The following is a 22,311-nucleotide window of genomic DNA, read 5'->3' on the forward strand; positions in this document are numbered from 1 at the left end:
ACATACACTCACATGTTGAGCGATTCAGCAAGCCACTGACATGTGGTTCTTGCATGCAAGATACATTTATTTTTGCTTATACATTTAACAGGAACTTGAAACGGAAATCAACACGGCCCGCTCAGGGCACGACTAGATTCTGCCGTGAAATGCTTGTGGGTGGTGCAGTTTCTGGCGAGGGTGTTGCATCGACAGCGTTGGTCGGGGATCTTGCATCATGCTTTGGACTCCGTCTCTGCTTCAACAGTTGTGTCTCGAGTCGGGCTATCGGTGCCTCAACGAACAGATACATCAATGTGGAGACGCACAGCGTTATGCCAAAGTCCGACCAGAAGCGTAGGATCTGCAGGGCAGAGAGAGAGAGAGAGAGAGAATCCAGTAAGAAATGATTGCATAAAAGCGAATATTATGCAGAGACTTACTGCATCGTAGTTGGAGAAATGCAGACTTGTCTTGCTGCGTGCCACGTGGGCCGTCTCCACCATCAGGTGCCAGATGTACAGGCAGTAGGAGAGCTTGGAGAGCGGCTGCCAAAAGGACCAGCTGAGCAGGCTGTTAACCACGGGCGCCAGTCCGTTCTGGCACGCCCATATGAGCCAGCACAGACTCAGGGGCCAGGCGATACGGCCGCAGGACAGATAGAAGGCGCCAGCCAGTGGCGAGATGTCCTTCGCTCCGGTCTGCGTGTACGGATATACGGCAAAGATGACCGTGGCAAGGAGACTGAGAGCAACTATCCACAGCAGCAGTGCCAGCCACTTGGACAGGCGTCGCCGGCGACCGCCCTCGATGTGCAGATAGTAGCCAAAGAGCAGTCCGATCAGCCAGGGCATGGCCCGGGCGTGTGTGGTGTAGTAAATGAGCCGCATCTGTGGGCTGTCCTCCCCCAGGTTGCTGTCGAAAGAAAAGAAAGAAATAAAACTTAGACCTCTGCTGGGCATTCGGACACTCACCCATTGCGGCTGAATACTTGCAGCTCGTTCAGCATGATAATGCTGAAGAGGCAGGCGAAGAGCAGCAGGATGAGCAGAACTATGGCGCCGGCAGCCCTTCGGCCCCACTTGTAGAGTGCGATCAGGAGAAGGGGCGAGATGACATACAGCTGCATGTCGACTGCCAAGTACCAGGAGTGGCCCAGGCACTGCAATGAGGCGAGATTGTCAGAGGAGGAATGTGGGCGAGACAGGGAGAGTGGTGGTAGCTACCATTCGTCCAGGGGCCGCATAGTTTTGCACATAGAGCAAGGTGGCCCACCAGGTGTCACTGCACAGTTGCGAGGAGGCGGTGAACTGTTGCCAGAGTGGACCGCTGGCCAGGCGTGGAAAGAGCGTCATGAAAAAGAGAACAGCCAGCGCGAGGACTGGGGTCAGCCGCACCACACGATGCAGGTACATAAGCGGCACGTGAAGGCGTCCCGAGGATCTGCAAGGGCAAAGCAGAACATAAATTAACGCTCTATATGGGCAGCAGCAGCAGCAGCAGCAGCACGAGGAATGGCACACAACACACACCTCTCGAGCTCTCGCAAAGCGCTCATAACCAGCAGCAGGCCGCTGAGCAGGAAGAACGTGTCCACCGACACGGTGCCGCTCTGCAGCACCATGGAGAAGGGTGTCTGGGCCCAGGCTACGATTTCGTAGGCATTCACACTGGGCGCCAGCAGCAGGAACATGTAGCCATGGCCGAAGATAATCCAGATTATTGTCAGGCACCGAATGCCGTGCAGGCATGGTATCACATGCGGAGACACCCTCTCCGATATCCTCCACAGCTGTGGCACATTCTGGCGCAGCGAAAACGAGCTCAGCAGCTTGTTCGAAGCTGTTAAAATCAAATAAAATGCATTTTAAATGTGTGCCAAGCCTGTAAAACAAATATTGACTCACATTTGGCACGGTCCAGCAGCGTGGCTAGGAGCACCAGAATGGCCAAGAGAATCAGCAGGACACTGCAAAAATCAAACAAAAACAAAATGTAAATGTCAGCCATTCAAATTGGGTCAAATTTCGAGAGCAGACATAAATATTATTAACGCCAAGGGTTTTCAAACCTGTTCCACAGCTACACACATCGGTGTATTGTTATTGTTATTCACTTTGAGCATTTTGTATACTTCACACTCAACCTGTTAGTCGAATGATTGTTGTGCAATATCTTTGCAAACAAACAAACTTAATTAAGTTCGGCGGCAAGTCAACGACCTCTCTCCCGAGCTCACCTTCAAGCAGCCCAAATAATTGGTGGGCTCTGACTCATCCGATATCTGACTCTCAGCTACTTTCCCTTTTATCCATGACGCAATGCTTTCGATTGCCGCTCTGTACTTACACTGCGAACCAGTCCAATCCGGTCATGGGCTCGCGCTGAGCTACAGCACAACTATTCTCCTGCACGACAGTGACGCCCGTGTCGCTCTCTTGGCCGAACATGTTCTGGAGGTAGTCGTTGATCCAGCGATTGAGCTGGGCAGCCCTGCAGGTGGACGGGATGCAGGTGCCAATGCTCAATGTGAGGGCACTCGACCCCGCTGCCTCCAGCAGCAAACTCTCGAACTGTATGTGCGTCAGGCAGTACTTGCGTCTGCTGCCAACGGGGTCCTTGCTCAGACATGACTCATAGTTGCCCATGTCCGTGAAGTGGCCATAGAGCAGGCCCTGCGGAAACTTACCCCAAGCATCGAGGACTGCCGAGAAGGATACAAGAAAGGTTGATCAGTGTCTTTCAGAGGGGGGTCGAATCGAGCACCGAATCTTACCCCGCAATGCAGGCAGGGCTCTGGCCTCTGCCGCCAATAGCAGGAGGCGCACTTCCTGCACGCAGGCCGCCTCGGAGGCGCTCGTTTGGTTGTCACTGATCGCCTGATGGAGCACTTGATAGCCAAAGTTGCTCTGCTGCATCCAGGCCAGCAGATTCCCCGAACTGTAGGCGCCTGCAGAGCCAACGGCCAGTGCTGCGAGGAGCAGCGTCGAGAAGAGTGTCGATCGTAGTTGGGTAGATGCCATGGCCGTGTGCTCAGGCCATGACAGTGCCGTTCGTATTTATACAGGTGACTACTATTGCTCGTGCTATTGCTGTTTCTCTTGCTGTTGCTGTTGCTGTTGCTGTTGCTGTTGATGTTGCTGTTGCTCTGACTCTGCGCTGATATGGCTCCATCTAATCGAAGTGGCTAGCACTTGGGCTAGAGCTGGGCCCCCATTGCTGTTGCAATGCACGTGAACGCTGTTACGCAACTCACACGCCCTGCAGTTTGTAGTATTGATAACCGCACGCCGCATTCTCTGGCAACTGTTTATCTTGGACCACTCAAGGCAAGGCATCTTAATCATCAGGCTGAGCTGAGCACTCTGTCAGGCCATCTCGATACTATTTGGGTTAGTACGTAGCACGAGTAGTACATGTGCTATAAGATAGTGGCTATGACGATGGGCTTACCTCGCGTAATCGTTAATGAATTGGGTCGTTGACCGATATAAGTGCCAAATTAAATCCAATGCCAATGTAGTGCGCTGATGACAAGCGGATACTTAAGTCATTTTTATACACTGCACATTCCCGAATCTTTACACAAATTATTACCCAATTAAGCACCCAGCAATTATCATTTTTTTCAGTGTATAGAACTCGAGCTGGAACTGGAAATGTACAGCGTGGGGAAGTACAACTCAAATAATTCGATATCATCATTAGTCTGTTGGAATCTGCCTGGAATCGTCACTGTTTGAGGCGGTTCTCATCGTAAACACACTCGACACTCGTATTGCGCATCCGATTTGAAAGCGCTTCCCAAATGTCTAAAAATAAATTGAAGTGGAAAAAAAGCTGCTGCTACGTAGTAGCAATTATCATTTGAATGAAATTGAAGTTTTATTTAATTTGCAGCCAATGTTAGTTAATAGTAGTTTGTTAGTATAACTTATGCCTGTTTTTGATGATGAGTGAGTGGCTCCAAGTCACAATTGTCTCTCATGCCAAGCAATAGTTCTCTCCTAAATGCGCGCCAATGTTTGAAATGAAAGTTAATCATTGAAATCAACTCAAACGAAATGAAGTAGAAAGTTTTTGACTGGATAAGTTGTGTGGGTGTTGTTCAGAACTATTCCTTGGCATGGCACAAGTCGGACTTGACTTTGGACTTTTATTGTTACATCCATATAGATAGACGACACACAAGTATGTATCGGATAAACACTTAGTGGCTAAGAAATGGTTTCTGCTTAAAGATTTCATAGAGTTTTGATTTCGGTTTCGAGTAGTTTGTAAAATATTGTGATATTCGCTTAATCTTAACTATAATGTATGTCGCGTCTGTCTGCTGTCTTGCGCGCGTCCGTCTGGTTTCTTGTATGTTTTGCTAATTATGTGTTACCCATTTTTCCCGAAAGTAGTTTGCTCTCCAAATATTACAGGTCTTCGCTGCCCGAGACAGGCAGGCGAACAATATGCTAACAATATGCCATCTTATTCAAAGAAATCCTTGCCCACAATAACCAACTCGCACTTAGTATTAGTCATAATACAACAACGTTAAATGTACACAAGTGATTTACCTAGGTGTGGCTTTAACAATACGTTTAAATTTCATTTAAACTGATTCTTGCATTACAATCTATCGATATTACAGTACCGTATAGTGGGAGGCTCAACAAATTCTCTTAAGCCTAACATGCATAGCCGATGGCCTAGATCATTGCACACATTGAATGTCTCTATTATTATATAGCCATAATAATATACATAATCGAGTACTCGCTTCAGTTATAACGATTCCAATCATACACGTTCCAGCGAGAGAGAGGGAACGAACGCTATTAGCTATAGATTTATGGCCAATACCTATACGAGGATACCTCACATCAAGTTCAAAACACACATACAAAGTTTAGGAATTAGAGAGCTCTAAGTGTACAAATATGTTTATGTTTATATTTACTGGCCTATGGGGGGGATTAACCGCTTAAAACGAATTATTTTGATTATATATCTATTGATTTTTGTATTTCTTGGTGGCATTTCAATCAATTCAACGCTTCACTTTGCTTCCAAAAACAGTCTCCACTTGGCATTTACAAATTGTAGCTAGTTCTAACAGCGATTTAACTAGAATTATAGTAAGTACTCGTACTTGCATAGGTAGAACATAAACGTTTAAACATTAAATTAACCACATTTAGCTCAACTATTTACACCCTCTTATGTTCTAGGGATTGGGTTTTGGGTTTATGCATCCATCGTAAGTCATCGTAAGTCCTCTTTGAGTATACAATTTGTTTTTCTGCTCTCTGCCCCCCCCGAATATCTGTTGTGTACCGCCGAAGAGGCAAGACCTGCATCCACTTGCCGGCTTAGCAGAAGCGTCTGCAAAAAGGAGTCCAATTTACAAGATTCATTAGTAAAGTGTTTGTGCGTGTGCGTGTGTGTGTGTGTGGGTGGGGAAAACTTTTATATCCGATTATTCACGAAAAAGTTCATTGAAATGCACAGGCGCCAAACTTGGCAGAAATGTTTGAAATTAATGTTACTTAATTTAACTTTCATGTTGCCTTTGGAAATGAATGGATGAATGGCTGGGATTTAGCTGCTGCCACATGCAGATGGGTGGTCGGCTTGGCTTCAGTTGCTCCAATTCTGAGCCATTACCCTCCTTCATCCCACTCCCACTCCCACTTCCACTCCACAATGCAATGCAAATGAAACTATTCAAAGCTGTTGCTCTGCTGGAGAGCTTGTGGGCCCCTTGCGTCTTTGTAGATAAGCATTCCCACCCATACCATACCAGTATATGGCAGTTGGGTAATGGGGGGGGGGAGGGCTCTGGGAACATGCAAATGGAATTCGCATTGTGGCATAATTCTAATGGCCGCTGGCGTCTGGAGTTGCTTGGGCTGGCCCATCCGGATTCGGTGGCTGCATTGACCAAATCCAAATCGTCGCATGCAGATGACAGCGCCGATAAAGGTTTGATAAAACTTTCATTTTAGCCACAGTTGAGTGGCCCACTGAAAGTTTTGCCTCCCACCCAACAGTTGGCGAATTGTTTCAAGCCCTCTTCGTTCAACATCAAAATCCATGGCAGCAGAATGGTGATTGTCTGCCAGCCAAATGCGAACGCGGCTCGTTGTCGCCGTCGCCGTTGCCGTTGCCGTTGCCATTGCCGTTACAGTCGCCGCCATGTCAGGGAAAATTGAGAGGAGCAGCGGAAAACATCCTTGACCTCAAATTCGAATAAACACTCCACTCAACGGTGGCAATATCAATATCAGGATAAGGTCGATGGAAAATTGAAACCGCAGACACAAATTGGAAACACATAAAAGCGAATGCAATTTGGTGTGCGTGTTCCCCCCGGATCAGCTGCAAAAAGTGTAGAGCGATAATGTAATAAGAGCTGTGAATGGGAACTCACCTTCGCCTCTTCGCGTGCACTATCTAAAGCTTCCCACTGCGATAGTGGACTGGCCGGTGTCCGCCGAATAGAATGCGCTTGAAGGCTTGCCGGAACTCCGGACTAAAGATGGTGTAGATGACCTGAAAGATGGGCATGATCAAGTTAGCATTAACCAGAGTGGCATTGAATCGGTAACTGGTGGATTCAAGTTATCGAATAATTAGTTATATACATATAATACCGAAAGACAATTAAAAGAACTAGTTCCTTCAGTATGCTGCAAATGTGACGCTATCTTGGCTTCTACTGTCAGAGCGGCGCAAGTTTTTGCAGGCCTCTTTTGCATTTCACACTCGGACGGCAGCACATCATTGCTAAAACATTTCGTAAATTGGCAAAGAAAAATGTCAGAACCAACTAAAAAGGAAGCTGATAAGCAGCCGGCATCGGACATCGCCAAGGGCATCGCTAAAGTGTCACGCTTTGCGGTGAAAATTTGGAACGCCTTTGCAGTCTGGTCCTACGATACTGGCGATGTTTGCCCCATTTGCCGCAACCAATTGAGCGACGTTTGCATCGATTGCCAGACCAGTGATGTTGTGAAGACCGCCGAGGACTGCCCCACTGCGAAGGGTCTATGCCAGCATGAGTATCATTTGCATTGCATCTCGAACTGGCTGAAGATAAACAATGTGTGCCCCCTGGACAACAAGAAATGGGAATACCAGTAACTCATTCGCCAAATGAATGCTAAGCTAAGCTTAATGAATTGAGCACCAACTTAGCCCACGAGTATTTGTTTTATTTACCGGATTCAGGGTGGAGTTGAAGTAGCCCAGCCAGAGGAAGAGCGAGGCCACGCTGTCGCTGATCTGGCATGCATCGCACAGGGGCATCGTCAGGGCCATCACGAAGAAGGGCAGCCAGCAGACCACGAATGCGCCCGTGATGATGGCCAGTGTTTTGGCCGCCTTCCGCTCGCGCTTCGCCTCCAGCGTCTCCTTGCGCTTGTTCACCTTCTGCATGGGATTGGAAATGCTCGACAGCTGCTGCTGTTGCCCCGCGGGATGAGCAGAGCCCGGGTGCTGTTTGGATCGCGGCTCGGGCGTCACGGGCATGGAGCTGGTGGAGGCGCACAGCGGATGTTCCTGGTTGCAACTTGTCAGCGTACTGGTTTTGGCCGTCATCGGACCGGCCGCCTGCTGTGCCCCAGGGCCGCCACCCACTGTCGGCGTTGTGGGCGTCTGTGGGGACAGTGCTGATATTGATGTAATCGTTGTGGCATTCGAAGTGCTCGCCCCCCCACCACCGCCGCCGCCACCGGATTTGCTATTTTTTTGTAGTTGCTGCACTTGTTCCAGCTGCTGCTGCAGTTGAGGATCCTCGAGCACCTCCACGGCAGCCCCCGAGCCATTCGCCTTGCCCTCTTCGCAGTATTCCCCATCTGCTGCTGCTGCTTCTGCTGTTGCTGTGGGGGATGCGGCTGCCGTTGCTGGCGCTGCTGCTGCTGCTGCTGCTGCTGATGCTGTGATGCCCGTGGCCACCGCCGGCATTGCTGATGTTGCGGTTGTGGCTGCTGGCTCGTGCTCCCCGCCGCAGCCAATCTCTACAGCGCCATTGCTCTCCACCGACTTTGTTGCCGCCTGGCCCTGCTGCTTGGCCAGGGCAACCAGGTGGGAGACGGTGGCTATCTGGTTGCCCGATGAGCTGGGTGCCTGCAAGGGAAGGGAATTCAACATTTAAAACATATCCGCTCTGGGAGAGGGCCAAAGTCAAATTTCATACGCAAAATTAGCATTTTAAATCAGCGCTGGCCACACGCGCGTACCAATCATTCGGATTGCATTCATAAATTTATTTAGTAGGGCTCTGTCCCAGGCCCTCAGGCTGGCTGGCTCGTCAATTTTCATGGCGCTTTTACCGCCACCAGTGGAAGTGGAGGTTATAAATTTTGTAAATGAATAAAATCAGTGTGTAAATATTTGCTTTCGTTAAGCTTGTTGGCCATTTTGGGCCCCGCAAACCTACCCACAAGCCCCGACCCCCAGCGGCTATTCCTGCTGCTTATCAGGCAGCGCCACACAGTAGAGCGTTGAGCGTAGAGTGTAGAGTGTAGAGAGAGTGCTGTGCCTGCAGAAAGGGCTGACTACTCGAGCCAAATTGTCGGATGTTACATATTTGCGGTGCGATGGTGCCGTGCCGGTTGGGGCCCTGGGCTTTTGCCTAGCACTAAAATTCATATAATCACCTGTAATTTGAGACGGGCATAGGTGTGGGCAAGTCGGAAGTGGCACAACGGCCTGCTGGCCACATTATGTGCATAAGCGTGAAGTGCTAAAATTAACTTTATGTGTTATAAACTGTGTCTACGGGCCACAGCTGGAGCCACATGGAGCCAGCGATAACAATTAAGGATGGACCCTGGAGCCTCCCTAGCAGCCGATAGTATTGCCACGACACGATCGTTATTTATTTCTATACGGGAAGCTCTAAAATTGACATAGCAAAGTACGTATAATGAAGCGATGCACTTGAGATTTACTTTGGTTTAAGCTTATTCAGTACAGAGTCAGAAATACAAACAATTGGAAACTTCGTGATCCTATCGATAGTGCAGTATCGCAACATACCTTCAGAGTATCGTTATCGATGGTGAAATACAACAAAGTGCAAACGGTGATCAATTAAGTGGGCAGGCTGTTCATCACTTAACTACTAAATAAGGAAGCCTAAGGCCATGTTCAATTAATGGCCTGTTGGTGCCTGGACCAAATGAATTTAAGGACTTTGATAGCATACTACATTGCGGAGCATATTGTTATAGGCGTGTGTAATGGCTGTGCCCTGGCCGTGGTCCCGGTCCCAGGGACTACAACAGGAAGACATTCAAATTCGAGAGCAAAGCAAAAAATGCACTTGCCAACAATGGTCGGGGCTTAGGACTGGACATTAAATTCAATGCCCATTGGCAAATTGTCCATGACAAAAGCGAAATAAGAAACATATGTGGACGGTGTGTGTGTGTGTGTGTGTGTGTGTGTTTTGTTTGCTTGCAACCTTTTGTTACAGCCTTTGTAGTGTTGTGAAACGAATGCCAACAAATTCTAGTTGCGACCATTTCCAATTTCAATTCGGAAACTTCTCTCTCTTTCTCTCTCTCTCTCTCTCTCTCTCTCTCTCTCTCCAACGATGCCATAGAATTTTTAATGCTTTGAGAAATGCATTTGCAGAAGGTAACGAAAAATCAAAGCAGAATAGAAGCCAACAAACCTTCAACAAAGACAGAATGTAGTTTAATTTGCACAGAGACACACCGAACAAAGAGGAACAATGCCGGGGGTGGAGTGTGCAGCTCGAAGAATTTCGTTATTTTTGCTCTTTAATAAGGAAGGAGGGGGGGGGGGGGTTGTAGGGGAGTAGGGCGGTGCATTGTTGCGGCAACAGAGATTCATAAATTAAGCACTGCGTTGCGGGGAAATGTAACTGGGGAAAACTTAACAAATATTTTCTTTCGTTGCATTTGTTTCGATTTAATTCCCCTACATTTTGCATTCATTCTCCGTCTCTTCTTCTCCTTTGTTTGTTTTTGTTTTTGTTTTTCGCTTTGTTTTGTTTGCAGCACAGCGCACAGCTCATGCACGCAGCTTGGTCGGACTTTGGCTCATATTTAACGCACACTCGCACACACACACACACACACACAACTATAATAATACATTTATATATTTGCTCTTGGCCCTGCCTGTGTGTTTGCTTATTTATTCGGCTGTCCACTTATTTGCAAACGAGAAGAGTGAGCAAAGGCAGGGGGCAGGCAAGGGAGAATGAGAGGTGTGCAGAAGCCATTCCCAAGTAAATATTTAATCTTATGGACAAGATTGTGTGCGTGTCGGTGGAACCTCGAAACCTGGCATGGCGAGTGTGGGGGGGGGGGGGGGTGGACAAAGGGAAAGCAATGCCAAGGCAAATACCAAATACAGTTGGCGTTGTTATTTCGGCCAAGCGAATGGAAACGAAAGCTGTTAGCCATAAGCCATCAACATATTTTTCTCAATTACTCAAGCGTATTGAGTGCCTTGTTAGGCGCCCCCATCCACACCCCCCGAATCCAGAGGTTTTGGGATTCGAAGAGCCAAAAGCCTAACCAACTTTCAGTTCCAAGGTATATTTTGCAGTAGGTGAGGAGTTGGTCACACCGCAAAATATACAAAAATAAATGAAAACAAGAGACACAGCGAGTGAGTGTGAGATCTTCAAACAAATTAGTGTACCCCGAGCCGATTAGTGCATGTGTCTTACCTCCTGTTTAATTCACCTTTAACTGACTGTTGCTATTTTGTTTTTATTTGATTCACTCGTACTCTTTCTTGCCATCCACCTCTCTATCTCTCTCTCGCTGTTTGTGCAGCAAAGGAAGGAAGCGTATCCTTGTGACAGCTTATATTTGACTTTGCTATTACTTAACCGGCACGAACCTGGCGATTTGGCTCTGCTCTGCTCCCTGACCTTTGACCACTCGACTTTACTCTGCCACCTCTCGTCACCAGCAGAGGCAGTGGCAGTGGCCGTGACAGTGGCAGTGTAGCAAACGGAGAGCCTGCTTGCCTTGTGGCAATGCAAACAAAACGTTGAAGCAATTTATTTTGGCTCTGCTCTTTTATGGTTTTTTCCCGTCTCCACTTTAATGTGTGTTATTATTGAATGTGTGGCCGCCGGTTGGATTATTTTTTAGCCATAAAATCGCTGCCCCCAAAATTGAAGTACATAAAATGCGGCTAAATACAAATTTGGCATCAGGCAATCGCAATCCCCAGCCAGCATACCCGAAGCCTGCCCCATATCCTCAAACCAATAAACAGAAAGCTTTGCCTGCATTTTATCGCTGACATTTCTGTCGAGTGGCGGGTAATTTGCTTGGATTTGCGATTCAAGTGGACGGGACAGTGCCTCCGTCTTTCTGTGGGCTGTATTTCTTATCCGTGCACTTAAGACTTTGCCCGCCCATCAAATTACAATCAACATTTCGGTTACATTAGTCAGAATTCTCTTAGTTTTTGAACAGAATATCCACTAGAATGTGTTACCAGAAAACAGCGTGGAATATTTGTACCAAAAAGTACATTAAGATTCGCTGGTGCGAAAAAATGGAGAAAAACAACTCCCAAAGCGAAGAGCCCAGATCATTATCCAAGAATATTGCTCACGGAATTCTCAAGTGCATATCGTTGGAACGAGAGGTAGGTTAATGAGACATTCGTAGAGGCAAGAGGAACCCCGAAGGGTTCCCCAGGCAAATATAAAGAAAAACTCCCCGAAAAGGTAGCCAAGAGGAAAAATCATTTGAATCCCCCGAAGGTTGGCGAAAGAGAGGGCATATGATAGTTGGATAATAAACAGAGAGAAATGAGCTGAAGATGGGAGATGGGAGAGATGGGAGATGAAGTGGGAGTGGAAGTCCCATCCACTCCATCCATCTGCTGGGTGTTGGTGGGTTTATTTTTGGTCAGCTTATCTCTGCGTGGCTGTGTGTGTCTGTGCGTGTGCCTCGGTTTCGTTTGTGTGCGTGCGTGCACTCTGGGAAACAGGAAGCAAAGCCTCAACTCAGATCGTTGGGCACATGTCAGGCGTTATGAAATTTTGCTTTAAACCCAAAAATGTGTGTCTACGTGTGTACGTGTATAATGCTTCTGCTGCTCATCTCGTCATTCTGGTACATACCTCGACGCCAGCACGACTCTTGCTATCCACATTCGAGCTACTGAACTCGGTGTCCTCCACAGTGTTGACCGTATTTGTCGAGTTGCCTTCGACCAGGCACAGGGCCGTGCCAGTGGATCCGCCGCCTCCTCCTGCTCCTACTGCCGCAGCGCCACCAGCTCCTCCTGCTAGGTTTCCGCTCTTGGTCTTGGCTGTTGAGAATCTTCCAAGGCGTAGACGCAGTCGATTAAGTTTTGTATCTGTTGCCGCACCTCCATCCGGCTGTAAGAGAGGCAACATAAAGATAGAATGAGTAAGAGAGCTGAGAGGATGCCAACAACTTGTTTCTATAGTTTCAATCTGCATTGATTTTTGCATTCTGCTCTGTGCCCGTGGCCGTGCCCCTGCCCGTGCTGCCTTTGACCTGACCTGTATTGTACATGACTTCAAATTAAATTCATACTTCTTCGCACAGCATTAATGGGAGTGGGGGCGAAATTTGCATTTTCTTTCTGCTTTGCTTTCTGGGCCTCACGCTTCAATAAACCGCAATTTGTACGCATATCAAACGCCACAGTCCCAAGCCTTAAGATCCCATCCGATCCGGTGCCCCTTTTTCGCCCCGCCGCGCTGCCCATTCTGCCATATGCATATGTAAGTTGGTGCCCTTCCCGTCCCGTAAATAAATTGTGTGTATTTGTTACAGTCACCCAAGGAGCAGCCTCTTACCACCCTCAGAAGGCCCAGAACCACGCCCTGTCCGAAATAAATTTCACGTTTGACTGCTCCCAGCGCTTGACCTCTTTGATTTTTCTACTTAACCAACAGCCGCAAATCCTTTTCTTATTTTGTTGTTAGGGTATTTAGAATGAACTGCGAGCTGAGCTATGGAACTGCCCTATGAAGTGTTATGCATAATTAGAGTTTGCTCTTAATCATCGTCTGTCTAAGAATTTCCGCAGAGGAGACTGGCAGGAGGCAGTGTAATCAAAGTTCTGGTAACACATTTCTTGCCACTGATTCTTTGTTGCCTTCAATCCCACCAAATTAAAGTAATTGAGTAGTCGAACCTTTTGGCTCGGACAACATGGACAGCAGCATCGTCATCTTTGTCGTCTTGGTCGTGGCTGTTGACCCTTTGGAAAGTCGATATTGCTTTAAATAAATAAAATTATGCTGATTTTGCCTTCGTGTGCGGAAACTTGAGGAGCAGCCCCGAAAAAGGGTTCGGGTTCGAGTGGTTCCACATCCGAGAAATGGTGTGAATATTTGCGCAAATAGTATTAAATGGATTTACAGCTCCTCTATGCATGTGACCTTTATTTTGTGGGTGAAATTGCTTCTCGCCCAAGGGCATAAACTTTTCCTCAAGTGTCTTGTGGGTTCGGGAGACGTAGATGTCAGGGCTACCCTCTACGGACGGTCAGATGGCTTATTAAATATTAAAGAGTTTGTGCTTAATTAGGCGCACAGAAAGAGGACACGAGACAGACCTTCGGGCTGGCCCCGTTACAGGGAAGCAGCCACAGGCGAGATTCTTTCATAATTTGAGTTACATTTTTTGCTAGATCCAAGGCCAAATCCAAGGCTATTCGGGTAAACATTTTATATTTAGATGGGAAGTTTCTCCGCCCTTTCTCGCACTCTCCCAAGGGAAATGTTGTCTCTGGAAGATGGCAAAAACTGAAGTACTTGCGTGTTGCTTAAATACCAAAGTAAATAAAGACACACACACACACACGCACACGAACAGGCTTTACCACGTGCGTGTATTGGGAGATAAGAGCGATAAGCGTTCTCCACACTTGTGTAGCATACTTTTCAGCAGGCAATAACGATAACGATGAGGATAACCTCACGAGGCCCCAATGTGTATTTTATGTAGATGTGCTTTCTATGCCATTCGATTCTTTCACATATCTCTTGGCTTCCTTGCTGCCTTCTATGATTCTTTGCTTGTTTGTATTTAAGCGTTCGCATAAACGATACACTTCTGTCTTTCTCTCTGTCTGTTCCTCTGTCTTTCCGTCTCTGTCCTTAGCCCATTTTGGCACTTTTGGCTAATTTATGTAAATTGTTTTCTTATTTAATTGTTTTCCTTGCCTGGGACATGTGTTCAGCTTTCAAAATATACATACATACATATGTACAATGTACATGTGTATGTATTCGTATAAAAATATGTATGTGTGTATGGCGGCCAACGTGCGTGTGACGCCGCCTGTGTGTGTATTCAATAATGTGTCTTTCATGCGATTTATGTCGGCCCTGTCTGTGACAAGAATGCCCTGGTCTTAACTACACTGGCCAACAAAATTTATGACTTGAGTGGGGCTAGGGACCAGCAGGACAGCCAGCAGGAAAGCCAGTAAGGAAATAAAAATAAATCTCAACTAAATAAAATGAAATCAAATGCAAGAACGGCTTCCCAGCGATGTGTGATGGCAAGAAATTTCTTTTACTCTACAAAAATGTAAATATAAATTCCTGCACACATTCTATTTTAAAGAACATTGGCGGAGAGCAAAATATCCCACACTGGCTTCTTCTTTCTTCCCTCTCTTTGCTTTTGTCGCTTGATGCATTTGCTGTTTGTTTTTGCGCTTTCCCCTTCTCGCCATTCACCGTTGCATTAACAAGTGGTCGTTCGCTCTCTTGGCGTAGGAGAGGAAGAACACAAAAGTCAAAGTCAAATGAGAGCACATCGGAAAGAGAGACGGCACTCATGTTGTTGTTTTGGTGATCTCACTCTCTCTCTTGGGTGAGGGAGAAGAGTAGCAAAAACTTTATGGCATAACAGCATTGCCCAAAAAGGAAAGAGCAACCAGTTGCCTTTACTTTCCGTTTAATTTTTTGAATGCATGTTCAGAGTTTTTGCTGAGCAGTTTTCTCCGTTTTCTTTGTATGAATATTTTCAAACACGTCGGCGTCATGTGTCGCAGATGTTGCGTTGGACAAATATGCCTTTCACTCATGTGTCTGCCGGGTTCTTCTCTCTCTTCTTTCTATGTCAATATCGGGAGCAATCAGTTCGAGATGTTGTTACAAATGTATTGGCCACGAGGATGTTCAGGTTAGTGGGCGGACAAGCATTGGACAAGCATCCATCTACATAAAGTGATTGTCCCTGGGCATTCGGCATTTGGGTGGCCTCTGTTGGTGAATTATTAATAACATCTACTGGTTCGATGCTCGCTCTCTGACACAGTGCCAATAGCCGAATTACAGATAATACATGTTTGATCGAATTTCCCTTAATTGCCATTTGCCATTTGCTGTTTCCCGTCCCCCGTCCTCCACCCTGTCATATGTTAATTGATAAATCACCAAGTGTGTGCGTGTGTGTGTGTGTGTGTACTAAAAACTAAACTTCAATTAAAATTACAAACCCACTGAGAGAATGACTTTGGGGCTAAATTATTCAGTATTGGCAACTTTTGATAGTTTTGGGAATTCGATTATGCCACAACTGCAGTTTAAATCATTTGCACCATCGAATTATTTAGTAATTTGCCCAATAAACAGACCGAAAGCAAATGCAATTAACTTAAAATCCATGTCCTCTCCCACCGGAATCGTTATATGTAAATATGTACTATAGTTAGGCATCGCACTACACAAGCTGAAAGGCGCGACGGGTGAGGGGGCAGTGACAGGGACAGGGACAGGGACGACTCGTATGGATATTTCTTTTGTGTGTGATGCTGCACCCTCGTCAAGTAGCAGGAAAACAATTTTCAATTTGAAAGCATTTAGTTAGCAGAGAACGAAGTCAAAGTAACCCAATGAATAACAAGAGAGTTGAACAGGAGCCATAGGGAGGGACGAACCACAGATGCTCTTTCCATTGAATCTCGAATGTATTTATTCCCTCTTACCGCAAGAACTTTCCTTGCAAATCTTTCAAAATTGATCATATAGTCAACACACTCTGAGGACAATCCCCCCCTATTTTCCTGTACGGTATTCCAAATGAGAGTGCGTCTATGGGTGTGTGTGTGTGTGTGTGTGTGTGTGTGTGTCTGTGTGTAGGGTAAATATATTTTAAAATCAACAAGCATGCCAGGGCATGGGAATAGTAGGATAGAAAGGACTAGAGTGAGTGGACTAGGCACTAAATGGATGCGTATGGGTCGTGCGGTGGATTGGGAGGTGGCTGGACGTTTGGACGATTGGACGGGTAAGTGTGTTGACATGTAACTAAGGCACGCATGTGGAGCCAGATCGTGGCAGGACAAGGGGCAGCACATGGGAGAGGACGCGGGTGGGCAAGACACGCGGCAGGACATGTGTACGATTGGCAAATAGTGGACAACTTGTCTTGTTTGCGCATTGAATTTGTGATTCCAATGACTTTTTGCCAGCTCTCTCTCTCTCTCTCTCTCTGTCTCTCTTGGCCAGCTTTTGTCCACACATACATACATATGTATGTGCATGTGCACGTGTATAGGTAAGTGCTGGCAAACATTTCTACGTCAAATGGTCATTTTCCATTTAGTAAGCACTAAGCTTAAGCTAAGTAGCGGCCGCCCCACAAGGAAATGTCTCAGAATCCTTGGGACGAAAATACCGAGAGAGCCGAGAGAGCCGAGAGCCTATAATAATAGATTGCCAGTTGCCGGATACCCTAACCTGCATCTTAATTTTCTTTCGGCTTAAGTTGAGCAGACCAAAAATGACTTTAGCTCCCTCCCCACGAACACACAACTTGAAAATTGTTGAAATGTTCGGGGGTGTGCTGGACAAAAACAAAATTGCAATTTGTCCAGAGTTTTTGCGAGAGTTATCCTCTGGGTGTACAGTTCGGGTATTAGTTTGACCAGCTGCCGCATTAAGCCAGAAACTTCTGGCCAAAAAAACATTCAAACACACAGAGCCACACACACAAAGAAGTCAAGACAATCTGTCAGTTTCCTTGGCTGCCACTTATCGCTCAACTTTCTCCTCTTTTTGAACCGACTGCTCGAGATGGCTTTAATGTACACGTGGCGCATACTTAACTTAAGACCATTTCTCCTTTCTTTCGTCTATGCAAGGATATGCGCATACATTCATTCGTTGTCCAAGGTCCCTTAAGCAATGCATCTTTAATCACTTGGGATGATGTTGCCTAATTACTGCCCACAGTTCCAGTCCCAATCACAGTCAAAGTCCTAGTCCAATTCCCATTTGGCCGCCTAATCTAAGAGAGTATGTTATGCATATTTAAGCGGAAAAGCGTCGTTGCCACATACTCTCCGACCACCGCCCATCCCGCAAGTCATGTGCAATGAAAGGGTTGTGGCTGTGGCAGCTTGTGCTTCTCCTTCTCCTTGTTGCCTGCGGTTTGGCCTTTGACTGACCCTTATCTCTGGGTCGATGCTATGGCTGTGGCCGCAAAGCGGTTAACATCGTTGAAGTGCATAATTGCAATTGCCAGGCTGTGGTCTGCATCCCAAGATGCTGCAACTCGCGTCTACTGGGGGTTGCTTCAGCAGACATTGCCTTGAAAGCGTAAGAGAATATTCGAGGTAGGCATACAGGGTGTGGCCTCACGGCACTCGAGTCGGTGAAAGCTTTTAGCTGGTAATTTACGCTACAGTTAAGCCTACAAAATCTGTAAATATAGCCCTGTTTCCCTCCCCCTTTGCAGGCATTTGCAATGAGAGAGAAAGAGAGAGAGAGATGCGATTATCCAAATTGCACTTTACCTGATTATTATTGACAGCCGCAGCGACCGGCCGCGGTCGTCGACGATGAATGCGTTTGCGGGCCGTTTGATAGATTTTCCAATAAAGCGCCAGGATAACCAGCAACGGCACATAGAACGTGCAACAGGTGGCAAAAACCTGCGCAAGGGATAGCGAAAATAAATCATGGCCAAATGGCAGCAGTGGGCTTTCGCCTGTCCTCACCTGATAGGACACATCCTGCGAGACCATGCACTTCTGCTGCTCGATGCGCTGCAGATAGTCCGGATCCTTCCAGCCAAATTGCGGCGCCAGCGAGACAATCACCGACGCCGTCCACACACAGAAGATCATCATGAAGACCCGGTTGCTGGTCCTCGAATGGATGTAGTCAATGTTGGTCACCGCCCAGTAGCTAAAAATGGAGTACAAAAAAAGGAACTGTAAGCGTGGAATCAAATAAATGTTACCCTAAAGAACATGCCCCAACAATCTATTTACAATTGCAGCACTCAAACATGGGCGTTTAGTTACTCTACACATAAATACTCGTACATACATGTGTATATCAGTTGGTATTTGCTATGTGCATATGTACATTCCTACTCGTACATATAAATGTAAATGAAATGCCGAATAAATCTGGGCGCAAACATTCGTGGCGAGGCAGAGCCGCATGTGGCATACAGCGGGCAGAGTAAAGAAACGTGTTCGATATTCAGTTTCCGTCTCTCACTTTTTCATAGCTTTTTGTAGCCATTTCCATTTTTGTGCCTGTGTTGTATTTGTGTTGCCGAAACATGGTTTATGTATCTATGCCTCTATTCTGTGTGTGGGTGTGGCTGAGTGTGAGAGAGCGTTTGAGGCATTTTTGAAATTTCCATTTTTTGTACAACACAAATGGAAGGTAACTTGGCTCTTGGCAGGAGTTTGTTGCGAGTGTAGGAGTGGATGGCTGAAGGCTAGGTCAAACCTTTTATGTTATGTGTAGAGATTGAGTCTAGCAGGGCATAGATTGGGCTTGGGTTGTATAAGAGCATTCTGTATTCGTGTCTCCCTTTTTACTACGCGCTTTTTCTGCTTCTGTGAGCTAGTTTTCCACTTGGTTTTGGGTTCAACAACATGGCTAAACGAGTTTTTAAAACGTTACGTGGCATGAGGCATGCACTAACACAGACAACAATTCTCATTTTGTGTGTGTGTGTGTGTGTGTGTGTGTGCGGTGTGTAACTATTCCACTCAATGCCGTTGCCAAAGGATGTTTAATGTGTGCGGCGGCTGATGATGTTGCCATTAAATTGCTAATAGCTACAGAAAGAGTAAAATATGGTAGAAATAGAAGCAAAAGACAGAGACACAGAGGCAGAGATGGGAGAGAGGGAGACAGTTCTGAGGTTACTGGCTGCGCCTTAATCTCATTTGTCTTCACTTCGGCATCCATTCTTGTGCCTTGCTGTGGCTTTTGCAAATTAACGCTAGGCAACCGCAAATTTTCCAAATATCTCACATTCTGACAAGACCTGAGACTCGGCAGGAGGCACCACATGGCTGGATTGTGAGAAGGAAGAGGAGCAGAGGAGCAGAGCAGCAGAGTCAAAGCGGGTAGTCAATGCGCATGTTTATGTTGTAATTAAATTCAATTTGCATAAACAAATATTATTGCACGCTGTCTAGATGGCAAGCGTTATGTTTGCGCCCAGAAATCGACCATTAGTTGAGTTGACAAAGCACTCGAGATGGCCAATAGTCACAGGATGCCATGTGAGTATTTGCCAGATGGACTGGACCCATGTGAATGCGAATGGCCACTTCAGCATAACTTCATTTATCTAAACTTGAAATGACAGCTTTATAAATGTGATATAAACAATAAGCACAATTAAGTGCACCAATGAAATGTCTCTCAATTAGCAAGTTCGCATAACTAAATGCGGCACCGGGTTAATTTGTTGTTCTAGGGGAGTGCTCCGGAGTGACTTTAAGTTGCACTTCCTTTCGCTCTCTGTCTGACTCTTCACCTCATACATATGCCATGTGCTTGCCATACAAATAATAAATAATAATGAATGATGATGCTGGTCGATGACTTATGTACATATGTCTGGCCTTTGGCAGACTCCGACTCTGCTGCTGATTAAGATTCAGAGACACTGAGGGCTTGTGTGGGCTTCTGCAACTGACTCGGGACTGACTCTACCGGCAGTGCCCATCTGTCTGGAGCAAGTTTGGTGTCCAAGTCCATGGCCATCCAGATATTCATTAGCATAATATAATCGACTTTGAGTTGCCAATTTTGATTGACTGCTTCAAATTAATGGAATTTTGTGATTTTGCTGTCACTGCGCGCCACTCCATGCACAGCACAACATTGTACATAAAATATATTTGAATACATATATATTTTGTTCTGTGTTTTCCACACTTTTTGTTGGCCTTTCGTGGGAATCGCTGTGCCGTACGCATACGCAATGAAAAATCCATGCAAATTAATAGCGAAACCTAATAAAGTGTCTGTCATGCTTTTGTCAAAGCATTATTTGCCGAGCCGCAATTCATGTATATAACTCATACGGAAAAAGCATAATAATTTTTGTTCAGCACTTGGCACGGGGTCCACCCACCCACTGCTGGCTGGCTGGCTGGCTGGCTGGCTGGCTGGCTGTCGTTGCTGTGAAAATTCAATTGAATTGAAGTCAATCAATTTATTTCAGAGACGTTTTCGTCGCCAAGTTAAGTTGAGTGATGAATTATAACAATTTATTTGTGAGCCAAACAATTTAAATGCGATTTTTTCCATTATGCGGCTCTCCCACAGAGGCTCGACTTTAGTCTCTCCCCTCTCGCTGCTGGTTGTGTGTGTGTGATAAATGTGCGGCACTCGAGTGTAACACTTTTTAATGCATTTAAAAATTGCGCCTAGCACACAAAAAGCTCATTACTCTCACAGCTGCCTGCCTCCGATAGGGATGGGGCGTGACATCCTCTGAGTGTGTGGCATGTGTGCACGAGTTATAAAAGAAGTCTCTTTTTTTCTACACAATTTATTCATTCGCTCTTTTTTCTAACTTGTCTCTGGGTATGCGAAACAGGAAGAGGGACATCAAATCATGAGTTATTATCCCATAAGGGGTTTTACTTTTAATTTTGACTCATCTTCTTATTGGGTAATCCACTCGTAATTGTCTGTCAAAATACAAAATCTGCTGAACGTTCCTGTTTAAGAGGATTACACAGTCCCCTCTCCGCACCATTTTTTCAACTTTTTAAAACCATCAACTCGATGCATTGGACCCCACTGCGAGCGCTTCAAGGAAATTGCCGGAAAGCCACAAACGCATTAGCAAAAATCCATTTACAACAAAAGCCACGAACACACGACGGGATCCCTTTTAAGCTGCTCATAATTAATTGAATTTTTATATACGGTTTATAGCTATTCAAATATGCATTGTCAAGTGGCGAGAGTCAATATTTATCTAGGCATCGCATCGGTGGGTCCCTTGCAATTCCCATTTCAATGCATATTTGATGCCTGTCGCCCGATGTTTGCTTTCATGGTTTATGTTTTTTTGTTGTTGTTGTTTTGCCCAACTGCCGGAGAGCTAATCGATTGCATTACATTCGAAAGCAGCTCAGCGTGGGGCAAGCAAAAAACAACACCAACGAATACTACAACCAAAAAAAATAGAAACGAAGGCATAAGCATAAAGAAGAGATTTCACCTGCGGCTGACCCTTTTTTCGATATGTTTTTGTTTCACGAACAACAGGGCAAAATGCAGCAGCAGCAGCAGCAGCAGCAGCAGCCATCACTCGTATGGCAGGGGTGTGTCTGGAGTGTACGTGTGTGCCATGTAATAGTTTTGTTTTGTACTACGCCCTGCGGCGGCATCTGTGGAATGGTTAAATTTTTGCAAAAATTATTCGCTCTCTTTCCCAAAAGCCTCCGTTGTGTGCAGTACGAACAATTCCAAAGCCAAAACAAAACAATGGCTGGAAGATAATGTTTCTTGTGTGGGGTTGTGCCACCCCCAATTGTTGTTTTGTAAGTGCTTTTCCAAGGGTACGCTCTCAACTCTATGCTGTCAAAATACGTATGCCTGCCTGTCGGCAAAGCTATTGAAAATACTTTTTCATTAAGGAAAAATACATCAAATCTAAGAGAGCTAAAAGGAAATTGAGACGATGTGTCAGCTGATAACATTATAGAATTTTGAGCATTTCTCCAGCAGCTGCCTTTCATGCTTTAATCATAAATATTGGGCATTGTTCACGCTGTTGATTCCATAAATTTGCATAATGCTGCACTTCCACTTTACATTCACTGCCGTTTCAATGTGGCTCGATGTGTCGTATGATTGTTATTTAATTGCGCACTCCGCTCCATTACTTTTCCACGAAACTCTTTTAACGCTGTTGAACTCCATTATCGCATTTAATCCGCTTTATTGGGATCGCTGAGTGTATCAAGAGTATCTGCCTGTCTCTTCCTGGCAGCCCCTAATGTATCCCCATCTTCTTTTGCTCATATTTGTTGTCCACTTGTCTCGTACTTGTCTGT

General features: G+C 45.9%; 2 protein-coding genes across 3 annotated transcripts in view; both read right to left on the minus strand.

Annotated features, from left to right (window-relative positions):
• Positions 1-24: 24 nt before the first annotated feature.
• LOC117592264 (nose resistant to fluoxetine protein 6) lies at positions 25-3,047 on the minus strand. Its single transcript, XM_034285923.1, has 8 exons — positions 2,756-3,047; positions 2,329-2,683; positions 1,887-1,948; positions 1,512-1,821; positions 1,206-1,422; positions 954-1,141; positions 423-894; positions 25-343 (listed from the first exon to the last, which is right to left on the minus strand). The coding sequence occupies exons 1-8, from the start codon at positions 3,000-3,002 to the stop codon at positions 122-124; spliced, it is 2,073 nt and encodes a 690-aa protein (XP_034141814.1). The 5' UTR covers positions 3,003-3,047; the 3' UTR covers positions 25-121.
• Positions 3,048-3,845: 798 nt separating this feature from the next.
• The window catches only part of LOC117592263 (5-hydroxytryptamine receptor 2A), a 60,440-nt gene continuing 41,974 nt past the window's right edge, over positions 3,846-22,311 (minus strand). For both annotated transcript variants that reach the window (XM_034285922.1, XM_034285921.1), the window contains exons 7-12: positions 17,977-18,166; positions 17,773-17,910; positions 12,104-12,364; positions 7,195-8,100; positions 6,404-6,525; positions 3,846-5,355 (exon numbers count right to left, since the gene is read on the minus strand). In XM_034285922.1, the coding sequence (XP_034141813.1) occupies positions 6,427-6,525; positions 7,195-8,100; positions 12,104-12,364; positions 17,773-17,910; positions 17,977-18,166 (1,594 nt within the window). In that variant the 3' untranslated portion in view covers positions 3,846-5,355; positions 6,404-6,426. The remainder of the gene's footprint in view (positions 5,356-6,403; positions 6,526-7,194; positions 8,101-12,103; positions 12,365-17,772; positions 17,911-17,976; positions 18,167-22,311) is intronic.

This window comes from Drosophila guanche, unplaced genomic scaffold (genome assembly GCF_900245975.1).
Source record: "Drosophila guanche unplaced genomic scaffold, DGUA_6, whole genome shotgun sequence".
Lineage (NCBI taxonomy): Eukaryota > Metazoa > Arthropoda > Insecta > Diptera > Drosophilidae > Drosophila > Drosophila guanche.